We start from the raw sequence: 26,428 nt of genomic DNA, 5'->3' as shown, positions 1-26,428 counted from the left end.
CAGCAAATACTTCTGGGCCGCTTTGAACACCCCCCCCCCCCCCCTCCAAAAAAAAAAGAAAAACATGGCAATACCACTGAGAAATCACTGTCGCATTTTCTCATAGTTGTGTGTATGTGTGTGTAAGTGTGTGTGTGTGTGTGTGTATGTATGTGTGTGTGTGTGTGTGTGTGTGTGTGTGTGTGTGTGTGTGTATGTATGTATGTATGTGTGTGTGTGTGTGTGTGGGGGGGGGGGGACACAATACGAAAAAGTCCTGCTGGCCTCTGCAGGATCCACTCACACGACTGCTCGCATTAAAGTTGAGAACCAATTTTATTGTTTCAATCGTGAGTTAAAAGGATTATGTGCATTAGTATATGGACTTCATAATATGCGCAAAAGTTGCATAATGTGGGCGCAAATGTTGCATAATTTGAGCGCAAAAGTTCCGATTCAAAGATGATGTAATGTCTCTGACTCTAGTCTGGGGGCTCCTCAAATCACCAGCTTTTTCTGATAAACACGTACTTTGACCAATTTGCTCAGCGTCTATGCTTGCTTTCCAAGTTACGATTTATCATGCATGTACCGAAAATATTTTTCTAAAAAACTGTGCGCTCACACATTATTTAAACAGGGCACCTTATACCCTTGTGTTCAAATCGAATTCGCGTGTTTAAATTCCACATACAGCTACATAGTCACTGCATGCAACAAACACGATAACAAATTGGGATTCGACATACTTTGGCGACCTGTTTAAATCGGCCTGCTAGTTTTGGCTCTAAACCATAGTGAGCCACGTAGTAACAGCAGGGAATTTCAGCTCACATCTTACATATAACGCATGATGTGGTCAACTTTTGGTCCCATAATTTCAGCAGCTATTATGGGTCTAACTGATGGAGATTCACTGTTTGAACTTGTAGTGAAATGCAATTGTTTTTGTTAGTGACTATTTCTTACATTACAACTCTTCCTCTGTCCATTTATGCCATTGATTTACTGGCATCGTCTTACGAGTTTGAAGAGGTTTGTCCAAAAATTATCAATTTTTGTTTTTTTTCTGGCTATATTTTTATTGACGTCTCAAGATGTACTTTTAGTCAATTCGAGCTTCATTTTTGACTGTCTTTATTTTTACTGTGGTACGTCTGTATCTATTTTGAATAAAGTATCAACAAAGTATAACGGGTTCCTGAAATTAAAATGTTCAAGAGATTTAAGCTTGAAAAAAAGTTGTGAAAATACAAAAAAACTTCGGATTTTTAGCTTGATCTATTTTGCGGGTTTCAATTCTTTGCTTACTCAAGATGAGGGTTAAACTAACTGTTTGGGAAAGGTCCTCCGAACAGCTGTTCAAAACACTATGAGTGAACCAACTGTTTTCTTGCTAACAAGATGCTGTATCAGTTTTTGTTACCATCTCTTTGGGTGTATTTTAATAGGGCGTAGGATATTAGGTAAAAACTCGAGTAGGCGAACACACTTTCTGTAGCCATTAGGTGAAAATTTTAAACTAGTTTTGTGGACATAAGGTGAATACCAAATTAAAACCATTAGAAGCGTTACTTCGAAATTCACTTGACGCTGCAGTGTACCCAATTGTCCCTAAAAATTGTCTCTACAAGATAATCGCTAACAAAAATGGTGTTATTTTTTAATATTGAGCAAATGTAGCAATTCTTTTTATGTCCGTCCAGCATCTATGACACCATTCTTCTCAAAATTTTTATGACCATAGCTTTGAACTATTTAGAAAAAAGAAATGGATATTTTTTCATGTTTTTGACTCTTTCTTCCGTATTTTGTCAAATACGTTTGCCAGAATGTTACCGAGGCGCAAAAATGATACATTTATTAAATGTGCCTTATTTACCCATTTCCCTGTAAGGACGTTAGGAACAAATGAGTATTTTATAGCGTCGAGTGGATTCAGAGTATCATCCTTGAGTGTTTTAACTGCTATTCTTCTAATGTCCTCAAAACTTTAGTTCAAAGTTTTCGCCTAAAGGCTATAAAAATGGATTCGCCTAATCAAATTTTCGCCTAGTATCCCCTAACCCTTTTTTAATCAAGCACGGCGTAAGGCTTCGAGAAAAGTTTTTGACTATTTAACTATCTTTAGGGTCTCTAGAAATCAAATTAAAAAAAAAATTTGTATTGCAGTGCTGCTAAGTTGCCTTTTCGCACACCATTTAGCAGCTAACTCGGAAAAAGATAAATCCTTTCATTCAAATTTTTTTCCAAAACGAGGTTTGTACAAAAATGTCATTCCTCCATTTTTCTATTCAAAAGTATTCTGACTAACTTGGGAAAGAAGTAATACAATAGCGTGATAGCAATTACGGACTAAAAATTGATCTAGAACAAGATGATTTTTTGCGTGTTTCAAAATTTTGGTATCTGCCTATTTTAGTTGCAAAAAGGCTAAAAGGCTGACTTGTTTTACTTTCGGTAAGATTTCAAGGTTTCTGTTAACCGAAAAAATAAATTCGATAACTTCTTATTAGTTGAATAAAACTACAAAAATTTGTGCTGGAAGCGATGCCTCCGTTTCATTGAAGCAAGTTCAATTTCAGATAATTAACACTTAATTTGTTTTTCAAAAAACGTCGTTGTCATGAAACACGCGCTGTAGTTTTCTCCTTTTTTAAATCATTTTTTCACTCAAAATTAATTCAAAATTAATATCTCATTGTTCGTCAGTTAACTAAATTTTTAATAGTGTCCTGGGTTATCTAATTATGGCATACTGTCTGCGGTTTTTGCAAAGGTTTAGTTTTTCATCAAAAAAAATCCCAATACTTTTTATTCCTCTAAAACTGTGACCTAAATTGGCAAAACAATCGAGCACTTGATTGAAGTCTTGTTTACAGTTCAATAGCAACTTTCTCTCTGTTTATTAAAAAAATATAAAAAAAATGTTTGCACCTGTTACGTGAAAAATGCTCTTAGCGTAGAGGTCATATTTTTTCCCACCAAACTTGAGGGGAGTTTTACTAGTAAAATGTACCACCTGATGAGCGGGATTAAGAAACAGTGATATGTTTTTTGATGTCTCAAATGATGAGTCGGCAGCCTAATTTATTTGTCTAATTGAATGGGCCATAAATTACTGATATAAATATTTGGGAGAGATGGCTCAAAAGATTTTTCTTAGAAAGTATCGACAGAGGTTCCATTGTTGATTCCAAATGAGCTGATATAAATAACAATGATCGGTTGTGAACCAAGATTTCATTAATTTCTTTAGTTAATTCATTAGATCATTAGTTCTTTCGTATCTTCTTAGCGTACCTAGAAAATGTATTTTTTAAATCATCAACTCCATTTTTTGTTCACTTTTTTGTCTTTTGTCGTCCGCGAAGGCGGATATATTTAATTTTGACATCTAAAATAGTAAAATAGTTGTGATTTATCAAAACTGAATGAATGGTTGGAATTCCGCCTGAACTGATACCTAAAGTTGATTCAGTTGTTGTTTGAGAAACTACAGTTGATGTGTTAATCTTTAGCCACCGATCACGACTCAGCAAGCATTTCAATTAATTGGACGTCCCAGACCTGACTCACATGAGAATGAGAAACCACAAGAGGAAGCGAAAAAAGTGAAGCCAGTGAAGAAGCCACCAACACCAACCACACACACCGCTCTTATTTTATCAACTTTGACCGCTAGCAAACCATTCCAGCAAATAGCTGGAGCTGTTAAAACTATTCCGGTAAATATGGAAAATTATCTTTTTGAAGGAACAAATATCTGATATGGAACAAAAAATTCTTTCACTAGTTTAAGATCATGATATAAGCCGCGAAACTATTTTTCCATAGAGTAACAAATTAAGTCCACTGGGTTAGAAATTGAAAATTGCTGATAACAATTAAAAAACTCTCCACAGTATTTTTGATTTATAAAGCGGTTTCATTAGTGCTTCTCATTTCATACTTATGGTAACTAGCATAAATTGCAACAACATCAGTTTACCAAATTGCCAAACATCAGTTTATCTTGCTCTATAGAAGTTAAAATTCTGTTTCTAGGTGACCACTTTATAAAATTTAGTTCAAAAAAAGCTGACAAAAAGACTGCATTTTTTTCGGATCTTTTCAACAACTGCCCCCCCCCCCTTGCTACCCTGTAGAGAATTTCCCTGCTCCCCTTCTGTGCTTTACTTAACCACAATATTACTTTGACTACAGTTTAGATAGCCGGATATCAATTTAAGCTTATTTGTTGACCACTGTTCACGGCGATCCCATTGAACCGACACTTGATACACACAAGATCTTAACATGCTGCGTACCATGAAAATATCATGCTTTTTACGAACTTGTAATATCGTACAAATCATCGTACCTGCATGAGTATCAAGAAACATTATCTTGTCAAGATAACCAAGAAAAATAAACCATGACATGGCAAGATTTACCAAGTTGTAAAAATTGAAAAACGCACTTTTAGACAAGATTTAGCAAAAGTTCATATGAATAAGCACGAGCTTTGTCAAGAATTATAAAGAATTGTTGGAAAATTCAGCTCCCAATTGCCGGAAAGTAAGAACTGTCGGAAATTATTTTTGCATTGTATTCCACTTCGGCTACTTAAAATAGCATGCCGTATTTTATTCTTTTCAGTTTTACATAGTATGTACACACGTGCAAAGTTATTAGTCGTCTCTGATTGGTTAATAAATCGCTCGCTTAAATTTTATTCAAGAATAGCCCCGTCTTTTGCAAAAAGGGGGACAATTGTTTAAAAGATCCATTTTTTCAAAAACCTTAATTTTCAGGAGCAAAACGAAAGGTCTTGTCAAAAGATCAAAGGATGTCAAAATTCTGTTTTCAGTAATGGAAGCTAACACTCATAGCCAAATAAAACTCAGTTTTTCAAAATATTTTTACTCAACACATAAAAACGTTTTTATTATTTTATGAAATACTGGATCTTTTCTTCTAGCTCCCCTCCGCTTAGTTATACACCCCCAATTTATAGATTTGAACATACTCTTAAGCTAATTAATTTTATAAATGAAATTATATGAACAATATGAATTTATTAAAAGCTGGCATGGCTATAGTTTGAAAATAGTACGTATTTCAACCAAAATTGTTGCATGCAACGTAAGCATCCATAAAAATTTCTGTATTAAATCAATTTTGGTGTTATCGGCTACAATGAGGGCCCGAATTTTGATTTTTCTCTAGACACTCTTGTTTCAATAAAAGTATCACTCATACAGTTCGCAAAAACTTAGATTTATTTTTGTGGGAGGTGCTAAATTAACGGCTTTATAGGGCTGGGGGGGGGGGTGTACTAGCAGAAAAGATCCGAAGTATTACGGTAACCACTTTAAAATTTTGTCTAAAACAAAAAAGAATCAGAGCTGTCATTTATTACAAAGTTGTAAGATCTAAACGAGGAGGTACAAGCTATTAATTTGCAACAGAAATCACTGGAAAAGTAGAGATAGATTTTTTCTTCTTAGGCTCCGACTGAAGGAAAAGCCCGACCAGTTGTCACCACAACTCCAGCTCCCGCAATAATTGTTAAAAATGATAGCTCTGTTGAAATCGAGGTGATAAAGCAATCGAAGAAGCCCATTGCTTTAGATGTCACTAACAATACAATACCAATTGAGATAACAATCGAATCGGACGCGAAAAAGAATGAAAATGAGACAATTAATATTCCACCACAAACTCAAGTACCCGACTTTGAGGACATAGAGCCGGTCATCACTGAAGCTGTGGTCGAGGTTGAGGTAAATGATGATAGCAGTTTTGATTTGAATTTTAATCTGAATCAGAGAAAGTTTAAGGAATTGCAGCCCAATTTTTACATTCAGTTCAAAAATGAGAATTCGTCTCAACTTACTCCATGCTGCTGCAAACTACAGTAGCCCCGTCGTCCTGATGCAAAGCCACTATTTTTGGCAATTGGGAGTTTTCAAATCTGTAAACTGACCATTAAATGAGAAGGTGGGGCTCATAAATTTACGGAAAATGCGCTAAACGCTAGAACTATTCCAAGACTTAAATTATCTTAAAAAGCTAACTGTTTAAATTTAAGTTTAAATTTAAGTTTAATTGCTCTCAAACATAGTTTGTAGCATTTATATTAGTCCTGGTCTTTTTAATGCAGTTTTCCGCACGACCAATTTTTCGTCTGACCAATTTGACTTTTCGTCCTCAAAAACAGAATGAACAGATAGCGATCGGGACACATTAAGTGGCCGAACAGCTCTTTTAGAGCCTTACGCCTTACTAGTCACTAAGTAGGCGATTCACCAAAATGGTTTCGAGGAGAAAATTGCATGATATGAAGGAAGTTTGACAACCCTGTCACCCCCCCCCCTCTGCCAAACCCCGCACTCCGCTCACACCTACCTGCTGTATTCCTAAGCCCCAGCTCGCTACTACCGAGGCCCACCGCTTGCCAGTCGTTTCAGATCAATTAGCCCGACGCTAGGCAGTTATATTTTAAATTTAAGTTTTTTTGTGCTTTTTGAATGAATCATTTTATTACTCAAGCTGTTTGTTACGAGTCGAAGAGGAGTATTGAGATTCTACAGATTTATACGACTCGAAGAGGAGTTTTAATATTCTACAGGTTTTTACGACTCGAAGAAGAGTTTTAATATTCTACAGGTTTTTTTTAAGCAGAAAGCATGTTTGTTCATGACTTGAACTTTGACTTCTTTCTATTCGAGCTTTTACCTCCGTTTTGGTTGTTGACTACTGTTTTCGGACATTGGATTTTAACAATAGCTTAGTTTGTAATTTAGAGCAATTGGTAACAGTTTGTAATTCAAGGTGAAGAGGTCAATTTGAGAAAATTTGATACCATTTAACTACCTGACCCACCCTCCAAAAGACTACCCCCCTAACGTATCCAACCTCCCTCGTACCTACCTACCCCCACCCCCCACGTACCCACTTACCTCTTTACCCCCCCCCCCCACCCCACCTACCAACCACCCCCCTCCCCCAGCATCTACCCACACCCCTGAACTGAAAAAATTTAACGCTTTTTATGGTATATTGGTCTACTATTTTTGTTATTTCTAGTGTTTTTTCGATATTTTGATTTTGTTCAAGTTCGGGTGGAGATTATTTTGCACGAAGATTTGAGACGTTTGTTGTATGCTACCGGCTATGTTTTTTAAGCAGAAAGCAAGTTTGTTCATGACTTGAATTTTGACTTCTTTTTATTCGAGCTTTTACCTCCGTTTTTGATTGTTGACTTCTGTTTTCGAACATTGGACTTTAACAATAGCTTAGTTTGTAATGTATAGCAATTGGTAACAGACCGTAGTTCAAGGTGAAGAGGTCAATATGAGAACATTTGATCCAATTTAACTAATTAACCCCCCAAAAAAACTACCCCCCCACGTTCCTAACCCCCCTTACGTACCTACCCCCCCCAAAGTACCTACCCCCAACCCCAACGTACCTACCCCCACCCACCTCGTACCTATCTAACCCCCCCCCCCCACGTACCTAATCTTTAACGCTTTTTATGTTATATTGGTCTACTATTTTTGTTATTTCTAGTTGTTTATTCGATATTGTGATTTTGTCCAAGTTAGAGTTCGGGATTAATTTGACGATGATTCGAGTCGTTTCCGGTATTCTACCGGCTATGTTTTTAGCAGAAAGCAAGTTTGTTCATGATTTCTGTTCGAGCAATTACCTCCGTGTTTTTGATTGTTGACTTCTGTTTTCGAACACTGGACTTTAACAGTAGCTTCGTTTGTAATGTATAGTAATTAGGAACTGCTGGTAATGTTCAAGGTGAAGAGGTCATTTTGAGATTTTTTGTTCCTATATAAGTCACCTCTAATTATCTAAACTACACCGCACAACCCCCCCCCCCCCACCACCACCACCTATCTCCCCTCAACACCTACCTAACCCCCGCCCCCCCACCGCTCCCGCACCATCTCTCCCCCCCCCCAACTTACCCCCCACCTACCCCTACCCCCTCCCTTCACCTAGCTACCCCCACCTATCCCCAACTACCCCAGCACTAACCACCTCCCCATCCTATCTACCCACCCACCCACCTACCTACCCCCACCCCCACTACCTATCCCTACCCCCCAAAATACCTCCTCCCTTCACCTAACTACCCCCATCTATCCCCCCCCCCAACTATCCCAGCACTACCCAGCTCTCCAACCTATCTACCCACCCACCACACCTAGCTCCCTCCCGCACTTTAAAAAAAAATTGTCGGCATTTTTAAAACACTTTTGTGTGGTTTGTTGGGCTACTTTTGTTTTTTTGTCTTGTCTATTTTGATGTTCTAATTTCGGTAAGGTTAGCTAAGAGATTATAATGCACGACGATTCGAGTCGTTTCCGGTATTCTACCGGCTATGTTTTCGTTTCGAACATTTACCGCTGTTTTTGATTGTTGACTTTTGTCTCCGAACATTGAACTTTAACAGTAACGTAGTTTGCTATGCATCAAAAATAAATGCGGGCAACATTTAAGGTGGAGAGGTCAGATTCAGATGTTTTGATCCTACATAAGTCACCCCTACTTATCTAAACTACAGACCCCGCACCTACCTGCCCCCCCCCCCCCCACAATCACCTACACCTAGCATCTACCCACGCCCCTGAACCAAAAAATGTGTGCTTTTTCTAAAATACTTTTCAAATTTTTTTGATTGGGCTTTTTTTTGCTTTTTCTCTCGTGTCTATTTTTATGTTCTGGTTTCGGTAATTTAGGATTAGAGAGTATAATGCACAACGCTTCGAATCGTTTCCGTTATTCTACCGGCTATGTTTTTTTTTTATTTTCAAGACTACTCAAGATGAATCCGCCCCGATGCCAAATAACATAATTTCACATTGGCTCGGTCATAATGTGTACTCTTTTTTTCTCGCTCAAAAATTATCATAAACAAACTATTGAGCTGGCTGCTAATAACCGTTGGCTCATGACACATCTCTCAAGATTACCATTTTTACAAGAGTTTTGAACAAGATAAACGAATGGTCTCGATGGTGGGGGGGGGGGGGGGATATAACCAAGATTTAAACAAATCTAAGCGCTGCAGCATATTAATTGTAATTAAAGTTATTATTCTGTTATTCCAGCAAACTACGCCTTCGGTTGAAGAGATGTCGTCTACAGCACCTCCAGCCACAACTGCAAGCATATTTGACCTGACCTCGCCTGATCTCAACGAATCAACTCTTCTCAATGGGCCCACAGTGAAATACAACCAGGCTTTATTAGACAACCTTTCTAATAAAATTTTGAATGAAACTCACGAGGGTCCTGTAATCAATGTGGATCCAATTTCGCAACCACTGGAACAATACAAAGCTAATGTTAAATACGACAGTACAATACAAATTACTACGGTAAGTGTAATGATACTATTTTCCTAAAAATAATGCCATGCCATCCTTATTCAAGTCCATTAACCACTTTCAAACATGGCAAAATGCCGCAAAACACTTAGTTTTTCCGATTATTTGATTTTCAAAACCGGTGGATTTATTTGTGCCTGAGTTATAGTAATTGGGGTATTTTCCCGAAGTTATTTTTGTAAACTGGCCGAACCAGTCACAAATCCGAGACTGACCTCTCGATGGTATGCTGTTCGAATCGACTGTCGTCCCCGCAGTCCTCACGGTTTTAAGTATGAGAAGCTAGCAATGAAGTTCTTAAACAAGAATTTTGCTCCAGTGTGTTACGTTTCGAGAAGTTAGTTACTTAAGATTGACTCGAACTCTGAGTGAGATGTATCCCAATACATTCACTGTTTCCGTTTTGCTTGCTCTTTCAACCATGTTTGATTGTTCCGGCCCACGTTAGAACAGGCAGGAATTATATAATCAAAAATGTTTTTTTGTTCGGTCGAGTTTGGCCGATCGATATATTCAGCGTAGAGAGTTTGGTCGATCGATATATTCATCGATATACTCATCGTAGAGTACGGGCTTTCTCGTGATTAGTATCATTAGAAAGTCCGTACAGCGTAGAATAAGGAACAAAAAAGTTTTTTTAATTTTGTTTATTCTAGGCAGTTATCGAGGTTCAAAGATTTGTGAACATTGAAATGATATCTGTTGTTTTTGTCCACATCTTACGGAATTTTCGCTCGATTTTCCATTAATTTTGATAAAAATTGTTAATTTTGTATACAATGGTGCTATTGGTTTTGCCTAAAGACCCAGAGGAGGTCTAATGATTTTGTTGATCGAAAAATTGTAGCTTGAAAATGGATGTTTTTTTCAATATTCAGCCTCAAAGAGGAACGAGATGCTTCTTTGGCCCACTTTTTTTGAAATTGTTGGAGATACAGACCTCAAACTGCTGACAATCGTTTCAATCCAAAAAACTTAGTTCTTCTTCCGTTTTGTTAAGATGGTTCTGAAATAAAAAGTCTGCCTGTTTTTTGCTGACCTAAAATAATCATTATGCAAAACAAATTCTTCAATTTTGATATTAAAACACTTTGTTGCCAAAGTATCTTTTTTGGTTACCAAGGGAATAATTAGTTGTTATTATTGAACACGTCCCATTATTTATGTCAGATTTGATCTCTTTGTGGTTTTTGGAAAACAAATATTATTATGATTCTTTGAGGCAATGTTTTTATCGAAAAACTACTGCATCAATTTTTGTCTATTTTTAAATGTATATTACAGACCAAAAAGGTTTTCATTCAGAATTCAACTGCTTCTCACTCAAGGTTCTTTCTGAGAATGAGGCCTCATGATCACATATTACGTTTTCAAAGAGAAATTCATGGTTCCTTTGACTTGAGCAAAGTGTTATCTGAATTGAATTGCTATGTTTTTGCACGCATTTGGTGTCGCTTTTTCAGTCTTATGACTGAGTATCAGTGAATAAAGATCCAACTGGCTGCTTCCTCTTGATTTGTTTTGAATTTTGCTACTGGTGCAAAAATCCTGTCAGCCTGTTGCATAGACTCAGTAAGCACAAATTGCATCTTCCTTCCAATAAATGAAATTTAACTTTTTCTTGAGGTACGTTTCATTTATCGGCTTATTTGCATTGATACAACGAGTTCAAGTTTTTTATTCTAATTTCGGACATTTGATCAATATGAAAAATCTTTTTTGTTGCCTTGCCTTTTATCATTTTAATAGTGGTCACACAACGTTAAAAAGAAGACGCATATGTTCATATAGAATGTTTTTAGTGATTAGAATATGATTTTAATGGTTTAGAAATTGCTTTCTGCAAAAGACAATATAATATTTTTGTTCTACCTGTATTTTTTTTCTTTTTTTGCCGTGCTATCACATTCTGAATAACGACAATTCTCAACGGCTCATTGTTAAGACATAAAAATTGTATTTCATAATTTCTTTTGGTTGCTAATACTGTTAGGGACTTAATCTTAGTGAAGACATCTCCCATCCACTTTTGGCAGTACGAACAATTAAATTTTTGTTTTTTAAAAAAAAGTTGCATCTATTGGTTTTATGGCTATGACGCTATGTGGTTCAGAATTCTTTAAAACTTTTTTGATAAAGTTGATTTCATGTGGTCATTTTTTGTTGTCTATTTCGCGAAGTGTTCTTGAAGCGAGGGTTCATTTGATGCTCCGGAATTTCTAAATCAAGCAGTCATAATGTCACTTTTTATATCTTAGAGTTTTAATGATTTCAGCAATGTTGTTAAATTGTTGTCTTAAGTTTTAGTCTCCATTATTTTGAGTTACGGTTGGCCTCCAATAAAATTAACATATTTTCTTGATGCTTAGTAGTTCAAAAATAAGTTTCTTAAAAAATTTTTGAACTTTTGGTTCAAAAAAATCATAAAGTTTTTAGGTTTTTTTTATTTTTTGTATTCGTGTCATATCAAAGCTTTAATGACGGTTATCATTAGTTTTGACGATCAGAACAGATAATCATGTTTTTAAACTCTATTGAATAGCCCATAGTTTTAGCAACTTCGACACCGTTTCTCCCGTATATTAAATGACTACTTTATTGTTAGATGTGTTTGTCACTTTCTATTGTAGTCTTTTTTACAAATTCTGGATAATAAGATGTAACATGTAAAAGAGTCTGTCCATTGTTTTCTCTTAGGAGCTATTGGTTTATTGTTCTTTTACCTTGAATATGTATTTAAATTGTAAACGGATTTTCAAACTTCACTTTTTTGTCTATTTGTTACCTAGTTTCAGTAAGGCCAGGTCCCATATATTTTCAGACGTTGTATACAAGTTTTTCGCTGATGCTATGCAAATGTTCATTGCTGTTTTATTTGATACTTTTTAGACTGTTTTCTGGTCTTATGTGTTGCAATTGTGACTTTTTTATGTAGCTATTTGTAAAATAAAAAAAATGGTTTTCGGTCGAAATTAACAGTTACTTTCGTTAGTTGATTTGTTTGTTAATTGTGTCTCCTAGTCTTATCAATGGCGAGTATCATTGGCTCTCGAGCTTGTTATTGTTTTATTCACTGTTTTGCTAACAAATTCTCCCAACTTCTCCGATGGAGTTACAAGAGAATCTGTCTAATTTTTGTAGCTGATCGCTGATGGTTGACTTTGCCTCTTTTTATTCTTGTTATTCTTTACTGGTTACAAAGTGTCACTACGGAAAAATCACAACCGCTTTGATGCGAATTACAATTTGATTTTTCAGTTTGCGTTTCAACTGATGTAATTTGTCTTTGTTAGTGATTTTTTTCTGAAAGTAGACAGATTTTTACTTAGACGGGGTTGATGTTTTGTGGTTTTTGTTGCTTGGTTTGTTTTATAGTCTTATTAATAGCAAGTGTTATCGGCTCTCCAAATGCGGCAATTATTAAGTCATTCATTGATTTGCATTTCAGACAAATGTCTTATTAACCACTTATTTTCGAAGTGTATGTGTATCTTTGAAAGTTTTATTTCTCTTCCTCTTTTGGTAGACAATTAGACAATTAAGTCGAAAATATGAGCGCGGTCGGGAAATTAAGTACGAACGCACATTACCGATCCTGCTTGTATATTTTAGAACAACAGTGAACCGAAAGAGGCAGTTGAGAGCTTGATAGAGCAGATAACGAATGTAACAAATGATTCAAAAGCCCCAACAACGCAAGTGGAAAGACCGGTAGTCTTAATCTCTGGCAGCGGAGATCTATCAGAACCAGAGACTGAACAAACTGAGGAGGTACGTTCGGAAAAATTTGAACGGAATTGGCCTCGTCTGAATTAAACCAAATATAGACTAAAAACTGTTAGACTGTGACTTGCGTTGGTAAGTAGAATCACTATTGTGATTGATGGTAACTTTGAGCAGATTTTCCCCTATGAATACCCAGGCGATTGGCATGCTTGTGCAGGCAAAGAATACACCACTATATCGTCAATAGCAATTCGCACAAATATTTAGGGCTGAGAGTGTTCTAACCAACTAGCACCAGAACCGTGGTCTGGCGTGTTAACCTATACATCAGAGCCATACTAATTAAAGAATTCTGTTGTACTTATAACTAGCTGGTGATTATTTCACCCTCAAGGAGGAAATCTGAAAGAAAGGCTAAGGAAACGTTCGGTGTCAAAGAAGAAGCACGTAAAAGAAACAACAAATTTCGTAGTTTTCATCATACAATTTTTGTGAATTCCAGCTCTTCTTCATCACCTGGCCAAATGTTGTTCTAATAAGATCTCAACCGAATGAGTGACAGCAAAAATCGAGCATGACTCAAGCTCAAGAAATTTGTATCAAATTTTCCCTCAACAAAAATAGGTTTTGCACCTAATAAGAACGTGTGGCATAATCAGAAAAATTTGTTCGGACTATATGCTTTCAGGGTGCATTTTGCCCGACCTGAATGAAATGAACTCTGATCAGGCAAAACAGTTTCAGATCAAAGTGACTTCTGAGCAGCGTTTTGACCTGCCATCTTCGGGTGGTGTTGTTCTTGTGGCGGCCCAATACTCTAAATTTTAGCGGAGAATCGCATACCCGGGTTGACAATTCTTAGTAGTTATACAAGGATCATATATGATGTCATACGAATCAAACGCTATTTCTTAGTACGATCCTTGTATGATTGCTAGGAAATCATCAATGATTTTGTATGATTACCGGGACATCAAATATGATCCTTTTACGACAACCAGGATATCATAAAAATTTAAGAGGATTATGACACTTTTATGAATAGTGGGAAACCATTTATGGCCGATGTATGATTATAGGGGAATCATTTATGATCAAGTATGATTACCAGGAAACCATATATGCTTTTGTATGATAACCAGGAAATCATATATGATCCTTGTATGATAACAGGGAGATCATTCAGGGAAAATACACTAAGGAAACGATAAGCACCAATGTGGGAGACATCAATTAAACTTCTAAACAAGTTATGATCTAAGCTCGTGAAAAAAGCCAGGTTTTTGCTTCACTCAAAAGGGAACTTAAAAATATAAATGCATACACACCTGAAGACATTATGACGAAATTCTGCTGAAAGCAACATTTACTTAAAAGAATAGTAACAGATATCATTACACACGCATTTCCGCTCGAAGTTTCGCATTTTCGACAAAATTTTCCAAATAGCGCAAAAAAGCGATTTCATCAAAAATTCCAACTTTTATTGCAATTTTCACATTCGGACGCAATTTTTATATATATTGCAATTGCTACAGTTGGTACAGTTCAGCGAAATACAAAAATAACAGAAAAAAAAACAAAAATATCTGACATATACTATACCTCGGAAAAAGGTAGACTTTTTACAGGATTTTTTAGACAAAAAGTAAAGATATCTCTAACGGGACCCAAAAATACCAAATCTTCCGTTCTTTGTGCAATATAAGACGTCTATTGGTGCTAACCAATAGATCTTGACCGTCAAAAGCCCAAAAAAATCAACGAAGAGAAATTTATGAAAAAAGATGCTATAATTTTGAAGGAAAAGTAGACCAAATTCTTCTAAGGAAATCAAGAAAAAACAAACAAAACCACTTTATATACAAAACAACCGTGCCCATATACATTCTCAAAGTGAGACAAATCAACAAGCAATGAAAAATCGACAAATGTTGTTCTAGGTGGCTGTATAAAAGTTAAAACGAGATCGAAATTTCGCTAAAAATCAATTTCTCCAAGAATTCCAATTTTTTTGCAATTTACCCCACTTTACCATGTTGATCCACTTTACCCCATTTTTATATTAGTGTAAGGTTTTTTCGCGAAAAACTAACTTTTGGTAAAAAAACTATGCAAACCTATATTTTTTGAGTTTTGTTTTCGGTTGGTATTCTTAAACTCAGGTTGTAAAGCGTTGTGATTTTCTTTTCTAACAAAGAAAAACTAAGATTGCCTATATTGAGCTTCATGTTGGAACTTTTTATTTGTACATGAGACAGGAGATGTTAGTTTGTTCAAAAAAGAAAAACCTAGATGCACAAAAAATTGTTTATATTCTGCAACATTAATTTGTAGCCGGAAAATATTTCTGCGGAGACAAACTGGTCATTTTCTGGAAAAACAATTGGTTTTTTTTTACTTAAAAAATGTTTTCGCGGTTTATCTCATTAGTTAAAGGAATTTTTTTGTGAGCATTATTTAAGTTTTGTATTTCATTGTAAAATTCACATCCTCAGATCAAAAACAATAATGGAAAACAATTGTCACATGAACCATTACTCTTCATACTTTGAAAAAGCTTTCAAAAAAACTCCCTTAATCAGATAAATGGGGTAAAAAATATCTAGCTCATTTTGATATAAAAAGGAGCCCTAGACTTGAGCTATAGCTGCTCATGACAGTTTGGTTTGTGGAAGTATTTTCTGTGACTCGTCTCTGGTATACAAGTTTCTGCATATTGGAATTTCACATTTTGTTCTCTTTCAAATTAAAAAAGGGGTCATTAAGTGCAATTATCTGCAGAACTTGCTAGCGTTACATTCTGGCTACAATCTTTTGACCTTATAATTATTTGCATTCAATCCGGTATTGAAAATAGTATCCAATTTATGTTGTAGATCATTGATTTTCTCGCATTCTGCTTGCGTACAGACTAGAATTCTGACTTTTGTATGATTTTGTATGATTACAAGGTATTTATATATCCATATATGACCTCGTAAGATAAGCAGGAAAAAAAACGCAACTTTCTTTATTATGGCGTAAATTAGCTAAAAACATTGGAATGTGATTGGCGTGTGCTTTTGACTGATTTCAAGAAAAATTTGCTTTCCAGTTTATGATTCTTTTATGACTACCAGGAAATCATACTTTCATATTTGACCTTGTACGACAACCAGGAAAATTGAATATGATAACTGGGATAAAATGAATTGTTATGATAATTGATCTTACTTCAAGCGAACTAAGCGTCACAATTGGGGCCGTTTAAGCGTCCTTTGAAAAATTGTATGACACTTGTATGATTACCAGGATATCATACAAATCATATATGACCTTGTATGATTACCGGGATTTTTGTATGATGAGCAACCCCGGTACGCTTGGAAATTGTCAGAGGTTTTTCCTCTAGAACTTAAGGGGCAATCATAAAGATGAACTACTTAACTTCATTGGTAGCCCTGATGAAGTTATTTCTATATGCATAATGCATCAATGCAAATCGTATTCCGAGTAAAGAATCAAAACTTGGTCTGGAACTTCCGTCTGTGTTCGACTGCCCAAATATACACCAACTTCTTCATACCTAAAAGATTTTGTCACGTTTCGTTTTAGATTGACTGAATGAGTGCGTCTTGTCTCAACTTATCGGCTCTTTAAAAAGAAACTACTTATAACCCCTAATTTTTCAGGAGGCTAAAGATCACGAGATTGACGAAGAAGATCTGATTAAACTGATACTTGAAAGCGCTAGAGGCAATAATTCACTCTCAACTCAAGACGCCACTCCAAATGAGACTCTTGACACCATTTTATCATCGGCTCTTACTCCAGATGGTGGAAAAATGAAAAGTGTGAGTTTTATAACAACATTTTTAAATTACAGTTTTATCCCATCTCTTTCAACTCGCTACAACTTCATAGGCATATAGCGTTAAGAACTCTCTAGTGTATGAAAAAACAAGCCAGGGAAATCAGTTGTGTTTACCCAACTAATTATAATTTATTTTGCTCAAAAATTGCAAGTGCGATTACTGAATAATTTCAGATATGCAATTGAGCATAATTCTGAAACGCTTTTCATTGTGCTAAAAGAGCGGTTTGACCAGTAACAGATTGACAAAAGGAAAAAGATTGCAGGATAAGTTCTTAAAATAATCCAAACTAATGAATGAAAAATGAAATACTAATTGAACTGACCAGAGGACCCGTTGAACAATCTAAAGCAGATTGACAAAACATAGAAAAAAGCATATGAAATAGATGAAAAGACGCTTTTGAGCGTGTTGCGTGTCGTCTAATTATTTATAATCCTTAGTGGCAATTCTAGGAAACATTGCAATTAGGCATAGGGGGACCTGTCTTGAGAATTTTTCATAAGTCTCAACATAATATACGGAAAAAACCTGTTTATTTCTTATCCCTTTCAAAGCAATTTCGGTCCATAAAACCAGTAGTAACAATTTTTGCGCTAAAACGAATTTTTACGCTTTGTCAGAGTTTAGGTTTTGCTTACATCACGGTTAGAGATCAGCGCTGTGATTTATTACGACTCGAAGAGAAGTATTGGAGGCGTATCTTTTTTGTAATCAATAAATTTGAATTTGAATTAAAAATGAAGCAACAAAAGTCAAACGTGCTAAAACTTGGAGTGTTTTGACTATTGATCAAACTTTAGGACTAGAACGAAAAATACATAGCAGGCCAAGTTCTGAAATACAATTCAAAGAATTCAATGGAAAAATCAGACGTACTTTACCTGACCAGCAGATCAATTGAACAATTTCAGCCAGAACAAAAACAAAATCATCTCAAACAATTGAGAAATTAAAAGAATCAAAATTAAACAAAATATACTCATTGCTAAAACTCGAAGCTTTCAAACCTAAGGCAAAATTTTTTTCCCTTTAAAAATACCTATTCCAAAATTATGTTCAAAATCAATTTTTGTTTCTGAAATCGGTCCAGTATTATATCTGCAAGACCTGAAAAATATTCATTGGCCCTTGAAGGTCGATGATTAACTCGAAAGTGACCAAAAAATTGAAGAAAAACAATCAATTACAAATTATCAGAAAATGTTGCTGAAAATCAAGATATAAATATCTTCAGAATTATCTCTATGTCTCTAGAGGCTATTCAGTAAACCAATTCCAAGCCTTAAAAAAACTCATTGGCTCCTAGATCGATAAGCAATAATTTTTTGAAAAAACTTCAATCTTCAAAAAAATAGAAATTCGTTCTATTAAAATGTTGAAAGCCATTCAGTTGCCCCCTAGCATTTAATAATTATTTAATAACATACAATCAAACACTGGTTGAGGTTACCTGTCTACTGAGACAAAAAAATAACTAAAATACAAATGTTTTGAAAAAACTTGAAAAAATTGCAAATTTTATCAAAAAACTTCCAAAAATCGAAAGGTTAAATTGTTGAAAACAAATCCATTGTAACTAAAAACCATGCAAAAACTTTTTATCAGAACGCAGAATAGGTTTCCTCAAACTTGAGAATGGACGAATATCAAAAACTGACAAAAATTTTGGGAAACCTTAAATAAATTCCAGATTTTATCAAAAAAATGCTAAAATTCGAGACTCTAAAATGTTAAAAACCATTCCATTTTTACTAAGAGCTATGAAGTGCCCTATTAACCTATTATCCTCACAGGAGATTGCCTGGTCCTTGAAGCAGGAAAAACTGAAAAAATGACGAAAATTTTCAAAAACCTAAAAAAAGGCGAATTTTGTCCAAAAAAATTGCTAAAATTTGTGATATTCAAAAGTTGAAACCTATTCCGCGGCAACTAAAATTTTTTCAGTAACCTATCATCAAACCGCTAATGAGCGCCTTATCTGGCCCATGGGACTCAAACAACTTCAATAATGACAATAAATGTCAAAAAAATGTGAAAAAATTGCAAGCTTTGTCAAAAAATGCTAAAAATCATGATGGCAAAAAGTTGAAAACCATTCCATTACCACTAGAAACTATGCAGTAATCTGTCATCATACTCCGTATCAAACTCTAAAGGAGGTTTATCGGCACCTAGGGCTACAAAACTCAAAAAATGACAAAAATTTTCAAAAAAAAAAGAAAAAAATTGCAAAAATTAGTATCCTTTCGCGGGTTTGTGTTCGTAGTACCAATTCTTATAGCTCATAAAATGGTCATAACAAGCAATTTTGTGCCGCAAACGACCTTAATCAACTTTTAAAAAGTTCAGCCTAAGACTAATCAAACAAAGAAACTCAAAAAAATCACAAAAACATGAAAAATTGCACCATTTTGAGCCTAAAAACTCCTAAAAATGAACTTTTAACCTTAAATTAAGGCCATCCCAGCAGCTGCATCACTATTAGCACTTGAAAGACAACTAAATCCCACTTTGGGCCTCTAATGAAACTTAATGCCCCCCGGGCTTTACCTGTTTATCCCGTTTTGAACGATCAAAGTCATTGAAAAATGTGTGAACACATCTTAAAAAAAACATAGCCGGAAGAATTCCGGAAACTAACGCCCCTAACAAACATAAAACTTATTCTACTGATTGACCACAATAACTAACACGATGCTCATGCTACTGAAAAAATACTTGTCAATTTGAAACAAGAAAATGAAAAAGAACAATGAAAAAATAACTGACCAGAAAAGACGATAAAGCACGTGATAAAAATTTTACATTGAGTTGCAAGTTTAAAAAACACAAATTTTGGCGAAAACCCATTCAATAGGTTTAGTTTTATTTCGTTGAATCACTGCAAAATGAGACAAAAACCAAACACAAAATTTTCAAGTAGAATAAACGAAGGTACAAGAAAGGAAATGAAAAACAAAACCAAAAATTTTCTCAGTAAAAAAACAAAAAAAAATTGGCCACACATTATGAATCAAATACCATTATGCTGAACTCAAATCATTATTTCAAAAAACTTTTAATACTACAACTGGTGAAGCGTCCACCAATCCAAATCATTGTCTATTTATAAATGTAAAAACGAAGAACGAAAAAAAATGAAAAGGAGTTAGAAATTAAGAAATTTTAGTCATATTTGTCATTGAAAAGTGCACTAAATATATTTCAATACAATCTCTAGAAAAACTCCTATCAAAAACTAGAACACTAAAGAGTAGGAAAAAGCAGAAAATCAGAAGATTTCAGCAAAAATTCCCAAAAAAACACGAAAATTCGCGGATATCTTCATAAAAATTACTCAATTATCTTTCAAAAAATGACTCAAAAATAAAATCAAAATCAAAAAAACACATGGAAAACAACTAATTTGGACTATAGGAATCCCCAAATGCTATAAAAAATTGAAGAACACAAAGGGCATTTGAAAACAACTTGAAAAAAATCATAGAAAAAATTGAGTTTTTTGCCTTTTTTTTTTCACGGGAGCACATAGACCCAAAAACGTTAATTGGAGCGAATATATTACGGGAAGACTTCTAAAACATTAGGAAAGTCGAATAGGCTGAAAACTTTCTCTAAGTTTAGAAAAAAAAACGAAAAACAGCAAAAAATTAAGAAAAATAATTAAATATTTTTCAGTTTATTGTCATCTTTCTAAGCAAAATCGATTAAAACCTAAGAAAATGTTATCAATTGGTATCTAAAGACTCAGTAACTAACATGAGTCTATTCAAAGCCCATACAAAGCATTATAACAAAACAAAACGCAGAAAATTGCTAAAATTCGCCTAAAATTCAGCAAAATAGCTGAAAAACCAGCAAAATAGTATAAAATTCTTATTAATGACCAGAAACCTACGAACCACTATTAACACAACTCTCAGCATCACACAATATCATAATCAGACTTCTAAACCAAAAAAAATAACAAAAAAACGGTTTTAAAAAGCAGCACGTGAACACAAAATTTCGCTCGCTCACAGAAATTTTTTTCACACCTCATTTTCTCGCTCTCTCCAAAACAGCGGAATGAACAAAAAACCACTCTCTTTTTGCTCCCTTCTTCAATTTTCTTCAGCACCCAAACCACTCTAAAATTTTTCAGGCGTTTCATTTCCTGCTTCAAAGTTCACTCCAACTAAAGTGATTAAAAAAAAGGACTTCTCCAATACTCCTCTTCGAGTCGTAAAAACACAGCGCACCAATACAAATCAAATTCTTTGAATCGTAAAAAGTGATTTCTTGTTCATACCGCTTTTTTTCTGAGAACGTGCAATTGGCGTTAATACAATTGGCGATTATTTCTGAGACTGCCCCTTGATGTTGTATTTTGACATTACATACCATCTCCCATTTCCAGTTGATAATTGGCGATTATTTTTCGTATCGCTATTTTCAAATTCTAACGCTGTTGAGAAAATTCACTCTAAAATCGCATGTAATGTCAAAATACAACATCAAGGGGCCGTCTCAGAAGTCATTAATCTCTTTTAAATATTTAAGTGCTCCTTACCGAATTGTTTGTTGTTTCATTTCCGCTGAGTGACCAAAATTTTGATAACCAAGCTGATCTTTGCAATAAAAATTGAGTCGTCTCTATGACTTTCAAGTAGTTTTGCAGTAATGTTTTTGAGCACTCTATTGGCTCTTTTTCTCAAATCAGAACTTAATCCGAATCAATCCACGTTCTATCAATTAATTTGTTAGGTTTCATCATAGATGTATAGGTTACGTGACACTGATAAAGACACCGATAGAATCTGGCATTAATAGAGAACCGCTTTTTCCTTCGATTTGTAAGTCGAAATCTCAGTTGCAGCCCAGTTAAACAAAACTGGATACATGTTTCCATGTCATACAAGATCTTGAAAACTCTTGCCAACACCATGATAGCCAAAATTTCTTGAAACGCCTTGGTAAGATCTTGGCAAGATCTTATCAATACGTGTCAAGAAGTTGTCTTGCCGTGAAGAGTCACGTAAACTTGCTTGAAACACGACGCACTTTGCACATTTTAAAATCTACTGTTAAACATAGAAAAATTGGCAAGTATTCTTGAATTTGGTTCTGGAAAAACTGGCATTTTAAAACTTGTACATGAGTGTTTCCATTAGCGATATTAAAGCCTACCAACTGTTTGTCTTTTAGCCAAAAGCTGGAGTTGTTGAAATAACTCTACCGGGTGCTGCCGATGTGAGCGGAGAGCAAAAGAACCCATCCTTGAAAGACCAGGAGGACGTTACCATCTCTCCTCAAGTTGCCCATTTCCTCGAACTTCTGGAAAAAGAAACGCACAGTGGTCGAAAAGTACCGTCCATAGTAGAGGTACAGGAAATTGATCTGACTAACGGTACCGCGGGCGCTGTTAGTCAAGATAACATTGACGACCAAGGTAACAAAAATGACAGTAAGACTTTGACAAAAGTGTTGGGTGGCTTGACATCTTTTGCAGAAAAACTAGCTGAAATGCAACAAAAGAATCCAAACTATTTCAAAAATAATGGGACAAGCGATAGTGTAAGTGGCACAACTGCTATGTTTGGAACTGGAAATGAGAAAAATCATTCAAACGTCAAACTACCAGTTGCAGAGATGAAAGTGTCAGCTTTGCCCATTCAACCGAGCACCCTGACTATGAGTGAAAACAACAGAAATATGACAAAAATTTCGAGCACTAGAGATATTTTAGCAGTACTTGTAAAAATTTTGCCCGATTTGCTGCTCAAGAGGCTGATAAGTATTTCAAACAAAAAGGGTAAATATGTTCACGAGGTTGGTGGTAAGCTGGAAAATAACCCTAACATCAAAGTTGCTGAAAACTTAGAAGCTGGTCAACAACTTCCTGGTCAAACGAAGTCGCTGAATGATCATTTAGGGCAAGGTAACACCAAAGCCCAACAAAGTGTAAGACCAGGTAGGTCGCCTCTAAAAAGTTTGCTGAACCATTTCTCTAACATGCAATCAAGTCTTGCAGCTGCACAACAAAAATTGAAAGCGAATCAAACTAGCGACTCGATATTGCTCGATCAAATTGGGGGTCCTGTTACACTTGATGGCGAAATAGTTGAAAATGACTCAAAGAATGAGTTGCCGATCGAGGGCTCTGCTGTTGTTAGCATTATTGCCGGCGGAGAAAATGGCACAGATCACAAAGAAACAGGGCAAATGAACGCAGCCCCAACTGCAATTGTAGAAATTGAGCAAATAAGAGATGCTGATGACAATGTTGATAAAAGTAATCAAAGAAACGTCAAAAATTTAAAAGCAGAAAGCTCCAATTCTGACAATAATTTGGACCGCAAAGACGAGAAAGAAGCTCGAGACAATGAAAACAACCTGGTTGAGAAATCTTCCGAAATATTGATAGATAATGAAAGGTGGGAACCAGAGGGTTCTGGTGAGTCGCCGGAGGGGTCTGCCTCTGAAAAGGAAGCAAGAACTGATGATCAAGTTTCTGAGGCGTCGAAAGTTGCTGAGGCTGGTAGCAAGTCCTCGAAGGAGCGAACAGACGCCGAAAGAGAAGATATTACATCTGAGAGGCGAGGGACAACAACAACAACGACAACAACAACTATCGCTCCAACAACAACTACGACAACAGAAGCAACAACAACAACAACAACAACAACAACAACAATCACACCCAGGAACAAACGAAACGAATCTCAACCAGAATCTGATGGTCAAGCGAAAAGTGAACTATCTTCGAGCAGCCAGAACGAACACCTAAAACAGAAGTCTGACAAATCACACGCTGAACGTGATGTGCCGGAAGAACAGTTTGGAGTGAAAAATGGAAGTCAGCCGATATTGGTCAATTTAACTAATGATGTGGGCAAAAACGAACACAACACCGACAACGCTTCAGACCAAATTATTGCTGTAATTGACCCAGGAATCAGTCAATCTGGTGAATCGGAGGGCGGATCCCACTTTGAGCCAGGTTATATTTTAGAGATAGACCAATACGGCAACCCCATACGCAATGGCGGGGGACGTTTTCTCTCCAATGCGTTTGATAAGTTTACGACTCTTACCAAATCAGCTGCGAAAGAGCTCAAATCAGTTCCAAACAAGGTCAAAACTACCGTTACCATATCCAAAAAGAATCGAAACAGAAACGTCGGAACAAATCGTCGTGCAAACAGACAGAGGTCTGAACAAGTTAATGAAAGTAATGATAAAAGCTCTTTGAACGAAAGATCTCGAAATGAAGACAGCGGGCACAAAGATCAAAGGTCTGATCATATTAACCAAGGTAATCGACGTAGCAAGGACAAAAGTGATCTTATCAAAAGATCATATAGTCATTTCGATCATGAACACTTGAGGGAAAGATCAAATGTCAATGATTTTAACAAAGATATACTTGAAAGGGGTCCAGTTAGTCAAAAAGTTTTGCGAAGTTCCGCCAATCACCCTGAAAACCGGCGAGATGATGACATTAATGATATTGAAAACGACAGCGAGCGGGATGAGCCGAACGTGGAGCGAAGCGAACAGGACGACATTGAACGATATGAGGTGGCTGAGAACAAAAATTATCGCAATCACGAACGAGGTGCAGGCGAGGGTTACGATCGCTCGTCAGAGAGAGGAAATGATGGAAATGACAATGTTGATGATATTGATGGTGCAAATGATGATGATGATGATGATGATGATGATGACGATGATGACAGTAATGACAACGATGATGGTATTGAAGACAGAAACGATGAAGTTGATTCTCGAAACGATTTTGATGACAGTTCAGAAAATGAACGCTTTGACAGTCCGCACACCAAACATCGACAACTCCAGAATTTTTTCAGGGCTCCAGGAGAGAGAGAAAACGCAGTAGGTTTTGATCAACCTTTCAATAACGAAAAGTCAAAGAGGAGACAAAAATGGCGAACTCAAAAAACGGATCAGAGCCGTAGGAAAAATCACAGCAGACGGTTGAGAAATGAACGAGGCAAAGACCAGCGAGGTTGGGACAAAATGGATCATAATTTGCAAGAGACGAATTACGCAGATGCATTGGACGAAAACAAGCCAGAAGATAGAGGGATTGAATCAAACTGGGATATCAAGCAGAACCTCGCCAGGCGTTAATCAAAAGAGATGTTAATAATGTTGATGAATACTTAATTGAACGGAGGTAAAAATATCTTAATTGTTTCTCTGATTTAGTGATAATGACAATAAAATGATTGTGCAAAAACTGAAGTGGTGAAGGTGAATGTGAATATTGATAAATGGTGGAGAGGTTGATAGTTTTTACAATAAAAATTAGTCTCCATATCTCTTCAGTCTACTTTCTCAATTTTTGAGCTAACTTTCGAGACGAAAATCAAATGAAACTGCCAGTGTGCATCAATTGATCGGCAGAGCTTTACTCACAACTGTCAAACAAACGTACTAATTATTGTCTGTAACGACTGCTTTCCTATCAATGGCAGGGAAAGTTTTGTATCACCCAGTTCATTATTAGAGATTTAAAAGCTGTCGGGATACGAAGTTGTGCAGTTCGCTTTTGTAACTTTATATCCGCTATACTTATTCGTGTTAAAACACACACAATTGCAAGTTTTAATTCAATATCGTTAACATATTTTTTGTCGGACAAAAGCGAGGTTAACTTCAATTGTATCAAGACAGCAAGTGACTCAAATACACAACGTTTTAAGGCAATAGCAAACTGCATCAAAAACTGTAAATCGAGCAACATTTTTTGACAGGTCTTAGTCGAAAATCGGTCACCGAGAAGTTTTTGAAACCTAAAAATATTAAGCTTAAAACGAGCGCAATCAATTTATTATATTAGTAGGCTCAACAAATTTATGTTGTGTGTAGTTTTTCTGAGCTTTCTACGTAAAATAGGATTCATTTTGTGCAAGTTCAAAATATTGGAATCTGATTGGCTAATCTTTTTTGTAAGGCTTATGAAAATAGTTAAGAAAATGACGCACTAAACTTTCTCGCTGGATAGATGGCTCGTTTTATTACTCGGTAACCAAACTTAAAATTGCCGTCGCACTAAACGTTGTTTTTTAATCCACATAACATATTGTTCAGCTTTACTGAAAAATAAACTCGGTTGCTGGAGCTACTCAATTTAATCCGATCAATTAATCAAATAATGTTTCTAATTTTTGGTTTAAAACACAATAACTCAAATTGGCGTTATTGAAAACCGAAAACTTTGTATGCCTATAGGTTGCTCACTGTTGATGATTATGATTTAGTCTAAAAGGGACATTCAGTTTCAGATTTCAACACTATTCAGAGAAGAGAGTCCGTCTTTCGCAATGAGCGGCTTTGAACTATTGGTCAAAACAGAGTTCCTTCGTAAGTCACTGGGGCCGAAGCCATACGTAGCATCTAGATTTTTCACCGCCTTTGATTTTCAACAAACTGATTACAAAAACTTCGTCTGATCAAAGA

At 35.8% G+C, this 26,428-nt stretch overlaps 1 protein-coding gene across 1 annotated transcript; it reads left to right on the top strand.

Annotated features, from left to right (window-relative positions):
* Window positions 1-818: 818 nt before the first annotated feature.
* Window positions 819-25,285, top strand: LOC142338211 (uncharacterized). The gene is made up of 7 exons (XM_075387862.1): window positions 819-1,014; window positions 3,501-3,707; window positions 5,472-5,747; window positions 9,096-9,365; window positions 12,987-13,145; window positions 16,775-16,936; window positions 22,148-25,285. Exons 1-7 carry the CDS (start codon window positions 916-918, stop codon window positions 25,094-25,096), a joined length of 4,122 nt encoding a protein of 1,373 aa, XP_075243977.1. The 5' UTR covers window positions 819-915; the 3' UTR covers window positions 25,097-25,285.
* The last annotated feature ends 1,143 nt before the right edge of the window (window positions 25,286-26,428 follow it).

The sequence above is a fragment of the Convolutriloba macropyga genome, chromosome 1, assembly GCF_964194025.1.
Source record: "Convolutriloba macropyga chromosome 1, txConMacr16.3, whole genome shotgun sequence".
NCBI lineage: Eukaryota > Metazoa > Xenacoelomorpha > Acoela > Convolutidae > Convolutriloba > Convolutriloba macropyga.
This window is presented reverse-complemented; position numbering and strand designations above follow the sequence as displayed.